Here is a 21,089-nt window from a genome sequence, read left to right on the forward strand (position 1 = left end):
GTTTAAGGGGGCTGATGCGTGCATATGAGGCACCACTTTAAACATCCATATTCTCAGTTTATTTGTTCTTGCCTTCCTTGACCCTCTAAATCAATGACGTGCACTCTCGTGCCACTTCTGTACATAATCAAGGCTGATATTTAAAGATCATATTTGCTCAGAGAGAACATAATATGCATGATAGCAATTGTGAGATTCTCCTCACCTTGGTAACTCAGATGTGTTTATGTCCCCAGCTAATTGGCAGTTTGATGTGTATCTTGTACATGGAGAAATATTAAATTACCTATCACTGGTTCAGCTGCTTGGATGTTATGACAGTTAATGAAGAGACAAATAGAAGAGGAAATGTATATGCAGTATGCATGTATTGTGATCAGTAACCCAATACAACCTGTCATTTGAATTTGCAGGCGATGCTGGTGTGGGCGTTGACCCTCTTGGTGACTTGAATACTGCATCCGAAAGGAAACCTGGCCAATTAGTTTTGGAGAAGTAATTCTGTTTTCATTTGTTTCTGTCTATTTTAATCTTTTTATCTGATGTTTTATTTGATTTCTGCGATGGGGCATCATTTTAAAAATATTTACCGTATGGCACGCAGTTCTACATCCTTCACCGTTACTATGCCTTACGATGACAATCCGCTCTACAGTAATTCATTTGATATCTTTATTCGAGGTAAGCTGAGTCATTTGTTATGGCCTTGGTATGACAATCTGTCTTGCACGTTATTTTAGCTTGTATAGGCTACATAGCTTCGACGAAGCTGGGTTTTGGGTGATTGCTAGTTAACTTGAGCCTCTGGCGTTATAACTTGTTTTAGGTGAGGAGATCATTTCAGCAGCTCGGCGTATCCATTGGCCAAAGTTCTTGGAAGAACGTGCAGCGGCTTGCGGAACTGATGTCAAGACAAAGGCAATTTCCACGTACATTGATTCTTGCAGGTATTCATTATCACTTGTCACTACTCTTCCTCAGCTATGTTATTGGCAATAATTTAGACTCTTTTAGTTAATGTGTCTTGCCTTTTTTATAATGGAAGACTAAACATCTGAATATGGTTGATCATTTTCAGGTATGGCCCGCCCCCACCATTTGGAGCGGGCTTGGAGTGTGAGGTGATGCTGTTCTTAGATCTCGTCTCGATAATAAACGCAAGACATCTCTGTTCCTACGGGATGGTACTTTTTGAATGCACCAAAAACGATTCTAATGTTATATATATACTCCTCCGGTCCTTAATATAGGACTCAATTTTTGAGTTGGTTTTGGTCCTAAATATAAGACCCATTTTTCATATTTATCAATTTTCTCTAAATTACCCCTATAGATACTTCCTCAACCATAATTAAGTAGAAGAGGGAGAGGAGGTATTAAGAAAGATGATTATGGTGTTTTAGAAAAAATGTGTCACTTTTCTTATAATTAACTAACTTACCTAACTTCTTTAATCTAATCAAATTAGTTAAATGGATCTTATATTAAGAACCAGAGGAGTATATAATTAATAATATTCCTCGTACGCAATACGGGGCATTAAGACTTTAGTCCTAAACTTGTTTTATCTAGCTACGAGTCAAAATATTAAAATTGTCATAAAGCGCAATCAAGTTTCAATATCATTTTCATTAATTACACTACGTTTTAATATCATATTAATTTTTATTTCTTGTAACCTTTGCTAATAAGAACATATATGGAAAAAATAAATGCTCTAAAAACACCTTTTATAGAACCAAAGGAGCCGTTCAAAAACCATACAGTTTGTGCCAAACAGGCGCCACCATACTTTAGTCAATGCAAAACCGTTGCAATTCTATTGACCAAAAAAAACAAAAAAGAAACCCTTGCAATTCTTGATCCTTCTCGTGTCTTTTTGAAAGTGAATATAATACTATTTTCCAATTTTACTTATAACTCATTATTAAAATTTAATTATAACTTACTTTTTATAAGCACACTCAGTAATACCATAACATGTTGAATGAACACGCACGCACAAAAAAGGAGCTCTTCCCCAATTTGAATACGCACGTGAGCAAACAGGTAGCAAAAATTGCAAGATTACCATTTCCTAGATCAACGAAACTCTAGTTTCAAAGCGCTATACAAACTGTTGTGCATAAATTATTAAAGTTATATGATAGGGCAAGATTAATCTGTTTTTGTTTTTTTGAACTTTTTTACGTGAAGGTTTTTCTGGGTCATAATTATTTTGATCCAAATTACCCTGACTGAGGCCTATCATACTGAGTGGGCTTTGTTTGTGAGCCCAAGCAGTTGAGAAGTGATATATTAATATATGGAGATTTAGCATTGAAATTGGAAATCAATGATTGAGCGATTTGTGCTTCAGGTAGACCATGTATTTATAATATTATTAAATCACAACAATCAGTTTAGTACTATCTTTGCTCCTAAACATAATATCTAATTTGGATCCAGTTTACCGTTCATATCTCATTTTGATGGTCTAATTTTGATTTTTTGATTTTTATTTGTTTAAAATAATTATTTTAATATACATAATTTCTTAACTATCATTTTTTAAAAATAATTTTTTATTTAAAAATAAGTAATTAAAGATTTTAAATATAGACCGTTCAAATAAGATATAAATAATCTAGATCTGATAAGTTTAGAGTGCTTATTAAAGTGATGAGCACTGAAACTGAGTCATATCCAATTTATAGTGTAAATTGCACTATAAACTATATAATAAGGAGGTTTTCAGGTCAAAAATAGAAGAGTAGGGGTTTGCGTGTAATTAATGCATTTGCCCAGTATATTCACTGCAAAATGGCAATTGAACCTGACGATTCACGAGCCTTAATTCTTCTATTTGCAGGGGATAGTAGAACTCATGATAAATACGGGTAAGAGTTGAGGTATATGAACTATGAGAATAGTATAGGACTTACTTGGGTAAAAGCTAAGTAAAGCGGTAAATTATAAAGGAAAGGTAAATAAAACACACAAGACTCTTAATATTTACAGCTGTGTGTGTGTGTGTGTGTCATTCTTCCTTCGAAGACCTCTTTTTAAGTATTTCTAAAGATCAACTTTCAACTTTAGACTTTGCAGCCGAAAGATGAAAAGCCTACCAAGATGCTCCGTCCGGAAAGAAGAGAAGAACGCAGTCCAATAACGAATTGAAGGCCAGCAAAAAGGGCAGGAAAAAAAAGAGAGATTCCTATTTATATATAATTAAATTTGAGAGCCAATGAATATTGTTGGTCGTGTGATAAGGATCAGACTTATAGCTTAAAAAGGTGCATGGTCATATCATGCACGTAGGGCCTCGTGTGATAGTCTCGATTATGAATAATTTATGAGTATATTCATATAAATGATGCTCTTTTAAGTCATCAATATATGGGAACCTCAGAACTTAACTCGTCCAACTTTTCATATTAAAAAAATAAATTTAATAGAACTTCAAATAATTTTAAGGAAACCTGTTTAAGCTTCACACAACAAAATTTATAAAAAAGAAAAAAAAATAAAGCCCTTTGCATTTGATTTTAATTCTTCCATTTTTTAGAAGGGGCTAAGAACGAAGCTACATATCAACATGGAATCAGAGCTATCAAATTCAACAGAGACCAGACAAGGAAGGACACAACCATCAGAGAAGGAATACAAATGGTTTTGAGAAAGTGATCAAACTTAATTTAAATTGATTTTTATAATCACTGAAAGATCATCGAAATAATAAAACAATAATAAATATATCACTTTAATTTGGTGAGTGGGATGCATGCATGCTTGCTGGCTATCGTGAACAGCAGTAAGCAGTACTGAGTAGTGATGACTATAGATATGTTTAATGTTAAAGTCTTTAATTAATCACCTCAATTATTGCTTCAAGGTATATTAATCAATTCCAATTCCCAACACTTTGCCTTGTTCCTTTAATTTAGTCCAATGTTCATCTACCCAAGTTTGATGCGTACAAGGGAACATGCACATACATGAGCTAGATATATACTGTTCTCTCCGGTCCGTTATACTCCTTTGGGTTCAAAATATAAGCTAAATTTTTTTTAAAGGATTGGTTTTTTTATAAGATAACATTCACTTTTATCCAAGCATTTAATGAGTTTTTTTTTCCATTTTACCCCCATATATTCTCTTTCCTCGTTAATTCATTTATTACATCTTTTACTTATTATCTTCATTAATAAGGGTATATTAGGAAAAACAAATATATACCTTACACATTTATTGTTTTAAATTGATTTTAATCAGTTTCTTGATAAACGTAATTGGTAAAATTTAGCTTATATTTTAAACCGAAGGGAGTATATAGTATAAAATTAACATTTTATTAGCAACTTTAATGAAATTAATTAAAAATAACTGATTAATTGAAAATACATAGCTAAATGTCAAGAGTTTTAACAGCTTTTCAAAAATAACCCTTTAATTTGTGTCGTTAATCGGGAGCACGATGATAGGGTGATGATGTAAAGGCCAAGAGCAGTAAATTAGAAGAGATGAGTGTTCTTAAAAATGTGTACATGGTGAATGTTTCATTAAATTTTGTAACGACTTTGTATTAAAGGACGGATAAATAAGACCATATATGCACAATTCATATGAACTACAACCATTTGCTTCCTCCTCCTTTGTTTTTTAGATTACTAGGTAGGAGTAGTATGATATATATATATATATATGCACACTATATAATTTTATTCAATAACTTGACAACCGGCAATAATCAAATCTGTTTTTATTTTTGGGGGTTTCTTTTTAGGGGGGTGTAACTAAATAAGGGAAGAGAAAAATGAAAAGAATGAAGGCGGGGGAGGAGCGGGCGCAGGGCAGAGGCCATGAAGAGGACACAGAACGTCACAAAGGAACACAGATATGCATTATTTGGAAGCAATCATGTAGGATTTTAAAAACACTGATCAAATTGTGCCTCCACAAAGGTCACCCAAGTCCTACGTCTCACCTAAATTAGTTGGGTGTTTTTCAATTATTATTAAAGCTGATCGATGAAGAAAAGTTCCTGTTAGATGCGTGTGCGTGTGTGTTGCAGTCAAGAAAGTTGCACTACAGTAGCCCATAAATAAATAACACCACAACTTGCCGTGTTTGGTATTCCCTCCGTTCCTTATTATAAGAGACGAATAACCGAATTACGTTGATCAAAAAATCAGTTAAAATTAGTTAAGAACAATCAATATAATTTTTTTTCCAAAAATACCCTCATTAATAAGGAGAGAGAGCATGAAAGAGAATAATTAAATTATTGAAAGAAAGAGAAGTGAGAGGGAGAGAGAGTGTGAGTTGAAGACAATAAATATGGGTAAAATAAGAAATCAACACAAAAAAATAAAGACAACTTTTAAGTGTCTCTTATATATAGAAACATGCCATAAGCATCAAATGTCTCTTATAATAAGGAACGGAGGGAGTATCATTTAATGGTATAGAAAAAGCATTGAATTGAGGTATACTGTGGCGGCCCACTTTCGCCGCTCTGGTTAATTAAATAAGATTGCGCTAGGAATGCACGTGCTGGCCTAGTTGTGTATTTAAGTATTAATTAGACTATCAGTGTACGAATCACAAAGTCTTACCCATCATCATCAACATTTTGAATCTGATTTTCCTAGCAGTCTGTCTACGACATAACTGTGCCTGTTTGCGGTCATGGTAAAAATTTTCTATAAGTACATTTTATGTAAATCTAAACAAAACTCCTCTCACATATTTGTTTCGTATTTCGTAAATTATTATTAAAAAGTTACTTATAAACTATTTATAAGTTGTTTTAAACAGTCCCGCTATTAGCTATTAACTATTGCTATCTATATAATGAATGGCCTTGACGTGCATGCACTAGCTCAAAGCATTTTGTCCTCAGAATTAATGAGTACGGATTAAAACTGTACGGATCATTAGCATTATTGGAGACAAACCGCATCCCCATCATTATATTGGCTATGAAATCAAAAAAACTAATAAAAAATTATTATACTCCCTCCGGTTCTAAATATAAGAGTTATTTTATTGTGTAAATTACACTACAAAATGGTTTTTATATTTAGAATCGGAGAAGTATTATGTTCTTCCAGTATGGTTTAGGGGGTTCGGTGAAAAATCATGTCATCTTTTTTAATTTAATCAGTTAATTTGATTTAAGATGGCAGCTTGTACGTATTTTTGGATGATGAGGTAAAAACTGGGGCAAAAAACAAAGGGAGCAGGAGACACATGTGGGGATTTGGCGGCGACGGCCGACGGGGACCTCAACCAGTCTGGCAACCCTGCCCCTTAGACGTTGTCGTTTTGCCATGGATAGGGATGGCGACTAGAGACCAGAGTCCGTTGTATTCAGACGAGTGAAGCCTCCACCTCTGCTTTCCCATTTTCCACGTCGCCCACAGAAAATAAAATTGTCCCACATTTTATTTTATTTTTATTTCATTACTAATTATTGGCTATTCCCATTGCATGTTTGCATCCATGACCTTTCCCTTCCTAATGTTCCCTACGCCTCTATGCCCATCCTCCCTTTCTGATGCAACGACGTCGTAGGAGGCATGGCCGGCTCCACTTTCTTATTCTTCCTCATGTGATCGCGATAGGACATACTGGTATACTGTAAAATGGACTAATGGAGAGGAGCAGGTTAATATTCATAAATCACAATTACTCCTCTTTTTTTTCCTTTTACTTTCTTATTTTCCCTATTTTATTTTTATTTCTTACTCTGCATCGGATCCAAATTTTGATCCTCAGCAATCCCTTTAATTAAAAATTTTAGTGCTTTGTACGTGCTTTGGTTCTTGATGTGTTTTCTTTTCGGCTTTTTTAAAAAACAATGATTTGTGAATAAAGCTTAAATTTTGTACTTTAACAACTGTAGAAGCCACGCAGAATTACCTCTTCTTTCCCACAGAAACCATAAAAACCGCAAAAGCTCATATCTGCTCGTGCCTCTTTAGTTCGCTGGTCAGACACTGCCAAAGCACCAACGCCAAATACATACACGAGATAATATAAAATCAGTAACTCTGACTGGTTCTATGTGTTCCTTTAAAGCAACAGAAAACCACTAGTTTAATTATGGAGTGAGCCAATGAAGCAGTCCTCTTCAATTTTTTTATTTCGTGGAAACGAAGTATTTTTTAAGTTCAATTCTCCTATACAGAAAATTATCAAACTTGTCTCTTTCTCACACAAATGGTAAGTTGCTAACTTTTGGCCATTACAGTGGAAGAGGTTAAAATGATGCATCCTAACTAATCCAAATAAGCGATCAAACAAATTCATTCAATACAGAGGCCAAGTCAGACTCAAAACTAGTTGGCCCTTGGATGAATCTGTCGCGGACAAAATCCACGCTTTGCCCATGTTTGTATCCGATTCATCTCCATTTGTAGTGGAACAATCCAATAGAAAAAGAAAGCTTATTTCACGCAAGGCGACAACAAAAAGATAGCCATTTGATATTAAAACAAAATTTGCCAAGGAAGCCACTCACCCGCCCATCTCTGTTGCCCACATGCAAATCAAAACTTAGAAGTTATAATATGATCCTCCCCTCCGCCCCCACTTCTCAGCATAAACAAATCAAATGCTTAATAAAAAACTACCCAAAGTTCGATTTCCCTGTGCATAACATCATGGCCCAGTAGCTGTTCTCGGATCCGGAGATTCTGGGTTTTTTTTTTAAACTCACATATATATATATATATATATGTATATGTATCTTTTATTTGAACATTGCACTAGTTCACAAGACATGTTTTGGTTCCTTACAGTTGCTCCTCCCTAGGTTCAAACTTTTCTCCCCTGTTTTGCGTGTCATTGGAGTTCGTAGCGTTGTTGTGATGACTGTAAATCCATGGACCCCCTTCTTCCTCTGCTTCTCTCTTTCACTTCTTCATCATTCTTTTGTAGCTTTTGCCGTAAACTCGCAAGGAGAAGCTCTTCTTTCATGGAAGAGAACCCTCAAGGGATCCCTGGAGCTGTTGAGCAATTGGAACCCAAATGACAATACACCATGTGACTGGTTTGGAGTTAACTGTAACTCCAACGACGAGGTTGTGAAATTGGATCTGAGGTATGTGGATTTGGTTGGGACACTTCCTTCTAATTTCACCTCATTGCTTTCCCTGAACGAGCTAGTCCTCACGGGAACGAACATTACCGGTTCAATTCCGAAAGAAATAAGCACTCTTAGCGAGCTCGACTACTTGGACTTGAGCCACAATGCCTTGACGGGTGAAATCCCAAGTGAACTCTTCTTCTTGACAAAGCTTAAGCAACTCCATCTGAACTCAAACCAGCTCGTTGGTTCAATTCCGGATGCAATCGGGAACCTCACAGAGTTGACGCGGCTGGTTTTATATGACAATCAACTAGGTGGTGAAATTCCCAGAACCATTGGTAACTTGGGGAACCTGCAAGTGATCAGAGCTGGAGGAAACAAGAACCTTCAAGGCATCTTGCCCCCCGAAATTGGCAATTGTACCAATTTGGTCATGTTGGGTTTGGCTGAAACTAGTATCTCAGGTTTTCTTCCTCCGACTCTTGGCCTTCTTAAGAAGCTTGACACTCTTGCAATCTACACTTCACTTCTCTCTGGCCAAATTCCTCCCGAACTCGGAGATTGCAATGAGCTTCAGAACATTTATCTGTACGAGAATTCTCTCTCAGGATCCATACCAAGTAGACTGGGCAATCTTAGAAACCTCAAAAATCTTCTACTGTGGCAAAACAATCTCGTTGGCAGCATCCCACCAGAGATTGGAAATTGCTACCAGTTATCCGTCATTGACATTTCAATGAACTCGCTTGTTGGAAGCATTCCCAAAAGTTTTGGAAATTTGACGCTGCTAGAGGAACTTCAACTCAGCGTCAATCAGATTTCGGGTCAGATCCCAACAGAGTTGGGGAACTGTCTGCTACTCTCTCACATTGAGCTGGACAACAATCTAATCACGGGTACAATACCTTCTGAATTTGGGAGCCTTAAGAATCTAACTTTGTTGTTCTTGTGGCACAACAAGCTCGAAGGAACTATACCATCTTCGCTTTCGAGTTGTCAAAATCTGGAAGCAGTGGATCTGTCACAGAATGGATTGACCGGTTCCATACCGAAGGGGATATTCCTGCTCAAGAATCTGAACAAGCTTTTACTGCTGTCTAACAATCTCTCCGGGAATATAGCCCCTGATATTGGGAACTGCACGTCTCTGATTCGGTTCCGAGCCAGCAACAATAAAATCACAGGGACCATTCCACCAAATATTGGAAATCTGAAGAACTTGAATTTCTTGGATCTTGCAAGCAATCGCATTTCAGGAGTTATTCCAGAAGAGCTCTCAGGCAGTCGGAATCTTGCATTTCTGGACTTCCATTCCAACTTGATATCAGGAAGCTTGCCGGAAAGTCTCAGCCAGCTGGTCTCGCTCCAATTTATTGATGTCTCCGATAACATGATTGAAGGTAAACTAAGCCCAAGTCTTGGAAAGCTCGGCGCACTCACCAAGCTCATCCTCAGAAAAAATCATATCTCCGGGTCAATTCCCAGTGAATTTGGTTCATGTGCGAAGCTGCAATTATTGGACCTCAGTAGCAATGAACTCTCAGGCAAAATCCCGGGTAGTCTAGGTAACATTCCAGCGCTCGAAATCACAATGAACCTCAGCTGGAATAAGTTCAGTGGCGAGATCCCGAGGGAGTTTTCTGCATTGAGCAAACTTGGAATTTTGGACATATCGCACAACAATCTCACCGGTGGCCTCCAGTATCTCGAGGACCTCCAAAATCTTGTGGTCCTCAACGTCTCATTCAACAATCTCTCGGGTCGCATGCCAGACAAGCCTTTCTTCTCAAAGCTTCCTCTCAGTGTCCTCGATGGGAACCCATCGCTCTGCTTCCCTGGCAACCGATGCCCAGGAGATGTTTCAGAACGATCAATTCGGCGGACAAAGGCGGCGCGTGTAGCCATGGTGGTACTTCTGTGCACTGCGTGCTTGCTTTTCCTCACAGCCTTGTACGTCGTCGTTGCCGCGAAAAGACGTGGGTTCCCGGAGGACGGTCTGGACCTCAACGTTGGGGATAGCGACGTGGAGATGGGCCCACCCTGGGAGGTGACACTCTATCAGAAGCTCGACCTGTCAATCTATGACGTGGCAAGATGCCTGACAGTTGGCAACGTAATCGGGCGCGGACGATCCGGCGTTGTTTATAGAGTAGACCTCCCGTCGGGATTAACCATCGCCGCGAAAAGATACAGATTATCAGAGAAATTCGCAGCCTCCGCATTCTCCTCCGAGATTGCCACGCTGGCAAGAATACGGCACCGGAATATTGTACGGCTACTCGGTTGGGCGGCGAACCGAAAAACCAAATTACTGTTGTATGATTATTTACCTAATGGTAATCTAGATACGCTCCTGCACGAGGGTTGCACAGGATCAGTGGAGTGGGAGACACGGTTCAGGATAGCACTGGGGGTGGCTGAAGGCTTGGCTTATCTGCACCATGACTGCGTGCCGGCTATCTTGCACCGGGACGTCAAGGCGCAGAACATTTTGTTGGGAGACACATACGAACCGTGTTTGGCAGATTTTGGATTTGCGAGAATGGTGGATGATGACGATCACAGTCCGTTTTCCGTTAATCCACAGTTCGCGGGTTCTTACGGCTACATTGCGCCGGGTACGTGCATTTTCGTTTTTGTTATGATCAAGAGCAATCAAGGGTACATAATGAGCATGCATAGAGCTTTCATATATGCATTATGATGCAAAAGTTACAAATTTTTTTTGGCCAAGAGAAAGTTACAAACTTACAATTGGATAAACTAAACTAATTATAAGTAAACTTTGATTTGACAATCGAGGCACGCATGTAACTATGCAAGAAGCGATCCGCTCTAACAGTATTCTTCATCTTCATCTGACTACTGGACAATTTTGTTTTGTTTCAGACCGGTGATTATATTAATTAATATTTTTTTATCTTTTTTTTCCCCTCTCATTTTGCTCACGTGCTTCATTAACCTTTTTAATTCTTTTGTTTAATGAAATGAAAAATACACGTCAAATTAAATTTTATAACATTTCTTTGTCAACTTGAGAAAATTTATTAATTGTGAGTTTTTTTCTACGTTTTAATTGACAGTTTTAGAAACTGTATATGTAGTTTGTGAAATATAAATGATATTGTTAAAACTGCACGAAAATTATAACTTTTATATGCATTATAATTTTGACTTACGAATGATATCAGAGTTAAATTGAACAATTAAAAATGAATATGAATAGTCTTAAGATATTATTTAAAATTTTCATTGTAAATGTTATTAAATTACTACCTTCGATTTTTAATATAAGATTTCGTTTGACTTTTGTTTTGATCCTATTATTTATTATTTTATCAAGATAGTCATTATAATAACAATAGTTCTAGCCAATACACTTAATTAATAAAAATATTTTAAGAAAAACAGTATTTATTTAATACAAATAACTAATTTAATTAGTTTTTTTAATCTATTTAGATTAGTTCACTAGCTCTTATATTAAGAACAGTAAGTATTATAATAATTACAATATACGTATGTGTGTGTATATATAGAGAGAGAGAATGTTGTCCTTTTTTTCTTTTTCTTTCTGTTTTGTTGGGTTCACATGAAGAAATGCGATAGATGCATGAACCATAATACCATATGCTTTGGAAGTTGATGAGAAGTGGGACAGGGAAAGTGAAGTTGAAAGGAGAGAGGATAACATAATGGCATGATGAGAGTCTGGTGGGTCGGAATATAGAACCATAATGGCGGGCACAAGCTCCAACTTGACCGAAACACATTCCATATGCAAAGCATAATAATGACACACAATCTAGGCTTTTTGAGAGCCACCACACACGACAACCTCCCCGTTTCATGCCCAAAAGCCACACGCACACATTATAATACAGTCATTCATAATTCATGCACGCACTAACACTCCCACCTACATATCCAAACTATTTCATGCCTCTGATCTGATCCTTCCATCATAGACTTATTCAAAGATAAAGTTTAATCACATTGCACGATCTATATATGTAGTTAATCCTACCTAATAATATAAGACTTTGTTATTAATGTTATAGATATGATTTGGTTTGTATTTGCAGAATATGGATGCATGGTGAGGATTAGAGAGAAGAGCGATGTGTACAGCTTCGGAGTGGTGCTGTTGGAGATAATAACGGGGAAAAGGCCGGTGGACGCATCATTTGCGGAGGAGGGGCAGCACGTGGTTGGGTGGGTGAGGCAGAGGCTGAAGAGCAAGGGGGACCCGGTGGAGATTGTGGATTCTAAGCTGCGGGGGCTTCCAGACACTCAAATCCAAGAGATGCTTCAAGCTGTGGGCATTGGTCTCTTGTGTAGCAGTCAGCGTCCCGAGGATCGCCCCACTATGAAGGATGTCACGGCATTATTGAGAGAGATCAGACACTGCGATCCTCATGATCATCACCCCCACAAGCCTACTGCTTTTGCCGATTCCCTTTCCCCGAAAACGACGCCTCACCCCTCGTCGTTTTATTATTCCTCATCCTCCAACTTGTCGTTTCCTCCGCCCCCTCCTCACTTGCTCCTGCTTCACTCCTCTTCCCATTCTTCATCCAACTTCCCCGCTTATTCTTCTTCTTCTCTTGCCGCTTACCACCCCCAACCTCCCACGAATAAATAATCATTAATGTATTGTTACTAATATATATATATATATATATATATATTAGAATTGTAAAGCTTCATTCCATTATTTCTTATGGATGCTTGGCTTCATGAGTGTACAGAAACTTAATTAGTAGTTGTCGTTATTATTCCATATTTATTCTCGCCTGCTAAACCAGCCTTCTTCGCTGTGCACTGCCAAAAAAAAAAATCCCATTTTTATGAATGCTTGCCTTTCTAGTTATTTAATTCAATTAGAGACGGGCGGGAGAAGAACATGGTTGCGGACGGACGTATTAAATACTCATACATACCTGCTGATGTGACCTTGAATTAATGCAGTAACAACCTTGGTACGTCCTGCTTCATAATTAAATGGGCGTGAATTCTTAATTACTAGTCTTGTCACGTCTCTGTTATGAAAAGAGGAATTTGATTATACATACGTACGTATTTGGCTCTCCTTTAGCTGATTTTCATTACCAGACGTTGGCTTGTTTGAATCGTAAAGTACAAACTGAGAGGGTTATTCTGTGCAAGGCATTGAGCCAAAGCTCATGAAAAGTGAATATAAACTATGTGTAGGAAGACAAACAAATATATTAACTAAAAATATAAGTGGTGGAATGATTTTTGGGAAGTATATGTTAATTAACTTAAAAGTTTAAGAAGGTAGCCGGGAAGAGACAAGTGGAAAGGAAGACACATATTATTGTATATTTATATATATATATTGGTGTCCTCCTGTTAAAAACAATCATATTTAAATTACTGTAAGACGCTAAATATAAATACTTGTCTCAGTAAGAATTTAAATTTTAATTCACTACGTTGTGACGGACTAACTCCTTCTATTAAATCTAATTTCGTTAGTTATGTTATTGAATATTTGATGGAAATAAGAAAAGGAAGGTAGGTGTGGCCAATTGCTGATTGTCTTGGGTTGAAGCAACCGTATTGGCCCGCCCCATGTGACTTGCGAAACTTCTTAAGCAGCATTCAACATTACCATCCACATCCAACCCACTCCCACAAACCTCTTTCCGCATTATTAGCGCATGGCCTCATCATATTAAACCCGACCACCTATCTCTCCTTCCTGTCTTATGAACGAAGTTTGCATAACATTTCCTTTTCTTTAAAAAAAAAAAAGAGTTAAATTCACTCAATACTGTGACACTGACACCCACATATTTTGCCCTTTTCATTAATTTATTATATAACCCTTAATTACCTTTAATTTTTACAAGCCTTTATATGTTGCTTTTAATCAGTATATGCTTTCACTGATTCCTGATACAAGTGCTATACATAAAATGGTTGAATTTGATTCCATATATAATATCTCAGTTATTTTTGTCTTTTATATTTATAAAATTTTTTCCCAAACTTTATTCATATTAATTAACAGCGCACGAGATAGTTCCAATATAAAGGATTAAAGAGAGTGTTTTAGGTAAATTAATTGACATTTTTTACACATAACCTAGCCTAACTAATTTTTTTAATTTCTATAAATTGGTTATTTAGCTTCTGTGTTAAGAATAAGCAGGAATATTATAATTGAATGGAGTTTACTGGCTTCGGCTGGGGTCACTGTGCCTTTGCGTTTTGATCATCTGGTGGCCTCCTCATCGCTCCCTCGTGTAGCGCATGTGGATTTAGTCATGTGATTGGACCCATTACCTTTTTTTCTTTTTGGAAAAAAAAACTTAATTTTAATAAAGAAATACTGTGAAATTTGGAGGTAGATAAAGGTAAGCAAAAATGAAAGATTCCATCGTAACATTGCTGACGTGGTTCCAACTTCCATAGCGAAATCACATTCAAGTCGCAGAGAATGATGTGTAACTTTATGGGAACACCGAACAATGTCACCTTGGAAAAGAAACACCCAAACCTTTGCCTCCGTAACGGTAAATTCTATATAAGATATTTGTCGGCACTAAGTTCAAATAATCACAAAAAGTGGCTTTTTTTTTGGGCCAGAAAATTGTCGTCATTGATTACTCCCATTCCTCAACCTGAACAGGATTTTCTAGGCCCGAAATTTCAGAAAGCCCAATAGAAGCATCCCACAGTATTCTGGGCCCAATACCGTGAAGGAGAGATGCGTGGTTGTTCGTCCTCCCCGCAAAGGCCAACGACCAGAAGGTTCAGTTTCCGGTTCAGAGGAGGACGTAGAAACCGTTGAATGAGGCCGAGACCTGGCATGGATATCAACATCGGAGGACAAATAGAGAAGGTGAATGGAAAAGAGTTGACTTATCGGGAATTTGTGAATCGTTACATGGAGAAGAACCATCCCGTGGTGCTCACAGGACTCATGGACGACTGGAAGGCTTGCAGAGACTGGGTCACCATTAATGGCCAACCCGACCTTCATTTTTGTTCTTCCCATTTTGGGAGTTCTAAAGTTCAGGTATTCGTCTATCTATCTTTTTATCTTTTTCTAAGGCCCGAAATTTCAGAAAGCACGAAAAGTTTGTGTCTGTGTTTTGCCTCCCTTTACTCTTCGCTTTCCCTCTCTATTCTGGAGGTTGACTAACAAACGGCCTTTGTTGCTACTGAAGATTTTACATGAGCAAATGGCATCAAGAGTCTGAGATACTGCATTCTACTATCTTGATCGACTGTAACTTGGAACTCATTCTTCTGCTGGCATTCCTGCTTCAACGTTAGCAATTTGGAAAAATAAATTTTATTAAACCAAGGAAGTCAATGTTTTGTTAGTCCTCTGCATTGTGAAACGTATACCGTTAAATACTCAATTCCTATGTACTATTTCCTTTACTCACTTCACGATTATCATGGTTAGAAAATTTGGTTGATTAAAAAAAAAAAGAGAGGCTGTTGTGCCTTATTTTGCTTTAACAATATAGTTATAAGCTTCGGTATATAGCAAAACTAAGTATCTTACTGTTCATTAATATCCGTGTCACAAAGGTTGCAGATTGTGGCACGAGAGAATTCACAGACCAGAAAAGGGAGGAGATGCGTGTTTCAGATTTTATAAGCCGTTGGCTAGAGGGTTCACCATTAGAGCCTAATACTGAAAATGATAATAGCAATGGTCATGGCTCCGTACTGTATTTGAAGGATTGGCACTTTGTAAAGGTATTCGTGCGAGCTTCTCCCATCATCCTTCCCTTTTTTCTTCATTGATTAATGATTATTGAACTTGATGTGTTTCTGGCAAAAAAAAAAAAAAAAAGGAAAAAAAGAAAAAACAACTTGATGTGTTAAGCATGACATTGGAGAAATTCGAATCTAGAAGTAGGAAGTAGGAAGTAGGACAATAGTCAAACATCACTAATAGATGCAATTCCAGGTAAAGGTTTTGAGTCCTGGATGGCTGATTTTAAGGCACTTTCCAAGTTTCTCTAGGGTGATAGCAGGGTGTGTGGCTTAATGGAAATTTGCAAAAAGGGTTCTGGTTATAATTTCCAGTATCTTTCAGTGATTGATGATGCCTTTAGTTGAAACACCTTGTATTGGTATTATTTTTAAAATGAAACTTACTATGAACATAGCCTAGGAGCTCAAAACATGTTTATACTAATGAGTTTTTGGTTGTTGCAAATTTTGGCTTTGTTTCTTGAATTGAACTATTACGAATTGTTTCATTTCCAATTTTTTACTGGTGTAAGCTTCCTACCTGGCGGAGCCCTGGCTTCGTTATATAAATTAAACTATTGAGAGACACGTCAATACCATTGATTTGTAGTTTTATATCCAGTTTGGTTAACTTCTATTTGGCTTACATATTTATGGTTGGTTTTCGAATATGGTTAGGAATATCCAGAGTATTTAGCATACATCACTCCAGTGTTCTTTCATGATGACTGGCTCAACCTCTATCTCGACTGCTACAAAATGCATATAGATCCTGATAGTTACCAACAAAATAATGAAATATGTTGCTCTGACTATCGTTTTGTTTACATGGGGGAAAAAGGTTTGTGCTTACTCATGATGACTATCATTCTGAACTTTCTTTTAAAAGAGTGGTCTGGTATCGTTTGATTAGTTTTATGGACTACTCACCAGTAGCCCCTAGTTTTCTATTCTTCTGGCAGGATCTTGGACCCCTCTTCATGCTGATGTTTTCAGGTCATATAGTTGGTCTGCAAATTCTGTGGGAAGAAGAGATGGCTTTTTCTAGCTCCTCCTCAGAGTCATCTTGTATTTGACAGGCATGAATTGATTTGTTTGTCCATATAGAAGTTAAGAACTTTGTTTCTGGATCTGGAGTTGGGCATTTTGGTCACTGTTCAAATCACTGAGCCACTGGAAAATCACTACTAGATCAATTAATTATCCAATGTCTTTATTTCCCGCGGCAACCTTGTCCTAACTTTCTGACTAGGATGATGCTGTCCCTCCATAACTCCCTGTATCTGCCACCTTGATAAGTACCCCCCCCCCCAAAAAAAAAAAAAGGAACTTACATATTTATCTTAAGAATGCATGTATTTCTTTGCTTGACTTTGTTGTCTCAACTCTGATTCAGGAACATGAAAAGCTGTGTGTATGATATCTTTGCTGAAGTAAGCGAATCAACTTTTCCTGGCTTTAGAAAGGTAACTTCCAGCTTTAATTTTGACATAAATTTTCTTGATTCTTATGCTTCTTTGCTTCAGTGGGTTTTTTTCACACGCAGACTATCTGGTTAGAATGCACGCAAGAAGCAGGTGAAGTTATTTTTGTTCCCAGTGGATGGTATCATCAAGTTCATAATCTGGTATCTTCTGGTTCCCCCTGTAGATTGCTGTTATATTCTGATGGAATCAATCTCTGATTAAGTATTGTTCTAGTAGCTAAGCTACCTATTGTGTCCCAGCTAAGCCAAGCTCGTTGCATTTTTTTTCTCCTAGAATAAGTCTGATTGGCCCACATCTGTTATATTCTAACTTGATTTTTGAAAGGCTGCCCTACATTAGGATCATTGACTGACGGCGTTGGCATCCTATGATTTTTGAAAGTCTAATGGCTAATTGATTGGTCGCATTAGATGTTATTAACAGGATATGGTTAGGAGAGAAATTGATATATCACATGAAAGTGGGGACGTTCACAGCCACTTTTAGATTTTGATCTACACTAGATTTGTCAGTTTAGCTGATTCTGTCAGCTATATCAGATTTGACCCGAAAAATTGATGATACCTTCTTAAGCTTTCAGGAGGATACTATATCTATAAACCACAACTGGTTCAATGCCTATAACCTTTCTTGGGTGGTAAGTTGCGCATTAAGCCATTTTCCTATAGTAAAAATATGATAAGCACCTTAATGATTAAATTTTATTAAATCCATTTTGTTAAATAGGGTTTCATGTTGTGACAGTGGAACTTACTTTTGAGGGACTACAATGAGGCCAAGGAAAACATTGAGGACATCAAGGATATATGTGATGATTTTGAAGGTCTCTGTCAGCGCAATCTTTTTGCCAACACAGGTGCACTGTATGGTTAATATGTTTGACTGAATACTTATATGAATTACATGTGTAGGCAGTTGGATTGCAGTTGTACATTCAATGGTTTAGCTGACTTCTACTGTGTTTCCTTTTAAAACAGGGATGAACTTTTATGACTTCTTTACTTTCATAACATGCTTTACCCTGGCCAACTTAGCGTTGCTTTGCCATCTAAGTGGAAAATATGGAAGCCCCACTGAAAGTTCACTGGCAATCACTCAACATTTAGTTTTCAATCTTGGATCAGTGAGGAAGGTTGCATTGGAGATGAAAAACATGCATGCTCTTGGAGGAAATCATGACTGCTTCCTGGACATTATCAAAACATCTGAAGATCCTAGGTTTTCTAAGTTGTGTGCACGTTTGAGAAGAACATATGTGACGATACATGAGCAACCTTTTTTGTCTTTTGAATTTGAGAAATCTGCAGTTGATTATCTGATGGGCCTTAATGTTTTGAAAGCATGTTCTTCTTCTCGGATCCACACACCCGAAGACCTTATTAAACTTATAGATAATGCTGTTTCAGAGCTTGGTGACAGTTATACTCAGCAGCTGTCTGCATTACATGTCAATTGAATGTCCTTTTGGTGATTCTTGTTTGGCAACTCATTGCACTCCACCTTGACCCGTGGCTACTGCATTCTAACTTTTTAAGAAGTTCCTTGCCACCTTGATTTCTGTGTTCTATGCACCATTACTGGAGTTCATCAGGAAACCCACCATTGTATCATGAATCATAATTCGTTCAATAATATTATCGCAGAGAGAATGCAGGTTGAGCTAAAAGTCCCATGAATACTTTAGTCTTAAAAAACTCGTCTTCCTTCGTAGTAGTTCGTCCAATTTCCTCTGTGGTCCATCTGGCTGCGCCCTATCCAATACCTCTTCTGATATTAATTCTCAAGCTTTCTATATATTTAGCTTTCCCCTCCATTTCCTTCACATTATGATTAAACCACAACCGAGAGTAACTTTGGCGGGACTAAAATCTTCTGCTGTGAATACGGCCAAGCTGTATCAAGTGCAATACTGATGTGGATATTGTTGACAAATGATGGGGAAACTTGGGAGTAGGTTTCATTGGGAATCATCATGACCAACAGGGACTGTCTTGGACGCCTTCTTTGACTGCGTAAAGGAGATTTACTATGTCTCCCACGCCTAGTACTGGGGTCTGGAAGTTCACTGGGACCTCTTTGACGTTTGCCTTTCACAAGACGGGAGACCTTGGTGACCGGGGGTCCCCACCTTCTGCGGTTCGGTCCATTTAGTATTGTTTATCTATATGCATGATGACGGTGTCCTTCGAGTTGTAACCTTGTAGGGTAAATACATTATTGCTTTTATTTGTAATGTCATACATTATTGTTTTTTAATAATCAGTATCAGAAGGGACCATTTATTCCTTGAAGAGGAAGCATTTGCTTTCGGTCTGTCATCAACCTCAGTGATTCTGTGCAAATGAGGAAAATAAAGAACGATAATGAGTGAATAATATGTCCACTTCCGCTTTTTGTCAGAATGATTACTGTATCAGTGGCTGCTACTTGCTTGTTCAATAATTCACTGGTAGAGCTGATCGTGAGCTGTGTGCCTCAGAATTTGAAATGAGATGAAATAAAGCACCATTTCTTGCCCAAATTATTTTACTATTTTTGGTATAATAAGACAGTGGTTGCTTATCTAACAACGAGGAGAGCTCTTTCTCTTGCTTGATGTGCGGCAGTATCTTTTTCCAAGACTTTCCAGTTTAAGTCAGCAGAATCCCCCAAGTGCGTAACTACTTCTGCTACACGTTTCAGGACTCTGTTTAGACCAAACAGCCATAGGATTATAGGTCAGTGTCCTTTACTCTTTAATAAGGAACCTCTTATTCGTTTTGGTTTCACGCATAGAAGCGTCAATTCCAGGGTACGGTTCAATTTTTCTCCACTTCTTCTCCAAAAAACTTGAGGGTATCTTGCAGTCGCTTCACTATACTAACATTCGTATGCACACTAGATGCCACTAGCGCCAGCACTTACTTTTGCCTACCACTTTCTTCTTCTGAAAAACTTTTTTTTTTTTTTTGTGCTTCTCTCTGTGGTAAGCTGCTTTAATACTGTTGGTGCGAATGGCAGTAACATGTGAGATTCCTTTTGGTTGACATAGAAAACTTGGTATGCGGGGCAAAGTGCAATGTACCTACGTAAATTGAACGTCAAGGAAGCAGAATTTATTACCAACGTAAACTCTCGACGTTAAGAAATATTAAAATATAAGCTCGCTCCACATTAAGGAAATAAAATAATCCTGTCATGACTCGCACGATGCTGACTCTCAGCATTTTTCGGTCATTTGGCTTCAGATACACGTTTCTACGTATTTTTAAAACAAGACAATTTGATTTTACCTGCTTAAATATTATTAATTTCAGTGTGTTTTTCAAAATTAAATCTGCGAAATTCTCTTGGCTAGTTGTATCCTTGTTGGAAAGCACGTGCCCGGTGAGAAAATCCATTGTTGCCATAAATGGTTCTTGGTTTTCGATTAATCAAGATCGTTTTTCTTTGTTACGCTGCTGATATACAGCTAATTCTAAGATTTTAATTTTTATGCTTGATATTGTCTTGTACTCACTCCTACCTTTATTATAAGTTTCAAATAATTAATTCATAAGTAACAAATAATTAGTTAAAATTAGTTAACAATAATAAATATATTAGAATTATACTTCTATTTTTTCTTAAATATGTCTTTATAATAAATGAGAAAAAAAGATGAAAGAAAGTATGTGGGGAAATGTGATAAGAGAAGAATAATTAAGAGCAACATTGAAAAATATATATATTAAATATTAAAACAAATTCAAATTAAAACTTATATAATAGACTATATTCCTTTCTAAATTTGAAACTTA

The 21,089-nt window shown here is 37.3% G+C and overlaps 2 protein-coding genes across 2 annotated transcripts; both read left to right on the top strand.

Annotated features, from left to right (window-relative positions):
• Positions 1-7,541: 7,541 nt before the first annotated feature.
• LOC114734809 (LRR receptor-like serine/threonine-protein kinase) lies at positions 7,542-12,860 on the top strand. Its single transcript, XM_028922453.1, has 2 exons — positions 7,542-10,695; positions 12,163-12,860. The coding sequence occupies exons 1-2, from the start codon at positions 7,857-7,859 to the stop codon at positions 12,720-12,722; spliced, it is 3,399 nt and encodes a 1,132-aa protein (XP_028778286.1). The 5' UTR covers positions 7,542-7,856; the 3' UTR covers positions 12,723-12,860.
• Positions 12,861-14,876: 2,016 nt separating this feature from the next.
• Positions 14,877-19,588, top strand: LOC114734794 (2-oxoglutarate and iron-dependent oxygenase JMJD4). The gene is given in 11 exon segments (XM_028922438.1): positions 14,877-15,128; positions 15,653-15,823; positions 16,502-16,664; positions 16,786-16,839; positions 16,842-16,902; positions 17,220-17,289; positions 17,370-17,450; positions 17,891-17,947; positions 18,055-18,166; positions 18,288-18,797; positions 18,828-19,588. Coding segments are annotated over 10 exon segments (1,476 nt in total). The 5' UTR covers positions 14,877-14,900; the 3' UTR covers positions 18,767-18,797; positions 18,828-19,588.
• Positions 19,589-21,089: the final 1,501 nt, after the last annotated feature.

This window comes from Neltuma alba, unplaced genomic scaffold (genome assembly GCF_004799145.2).
Source record: "Neltuma alba isolate B1F8T4 unplaced genomic scaffold, ASM479914v2 tig00013147_pilon, whole genome shotgun sequence".
Lineage (NCBI taxonomy): Eukaryota > Viridiplantae > Streptophyta > Magnoliopsida > Fabales > Fabaceae > Neltuma > Neltuma alba.

What these genes read in the sequence shown, in the direction of transcription:
- LOC114734809 (XM_028922453.1), top strand. Translation starts at nt 7,857, where the DNA reads ATGACTGTAAATCCATGGACCCCCTTCTTCCTCTGCTTCTCTCTTTCA. An exon ending in TTACGGCTACATTGCGCCGG is followed by an intron (nt 10,696 to 12,162) that starts GTACGTGCATTT and finishes TTGTATTTGCAG; the next exon opens with AATATGGATGCATGGTGAGG.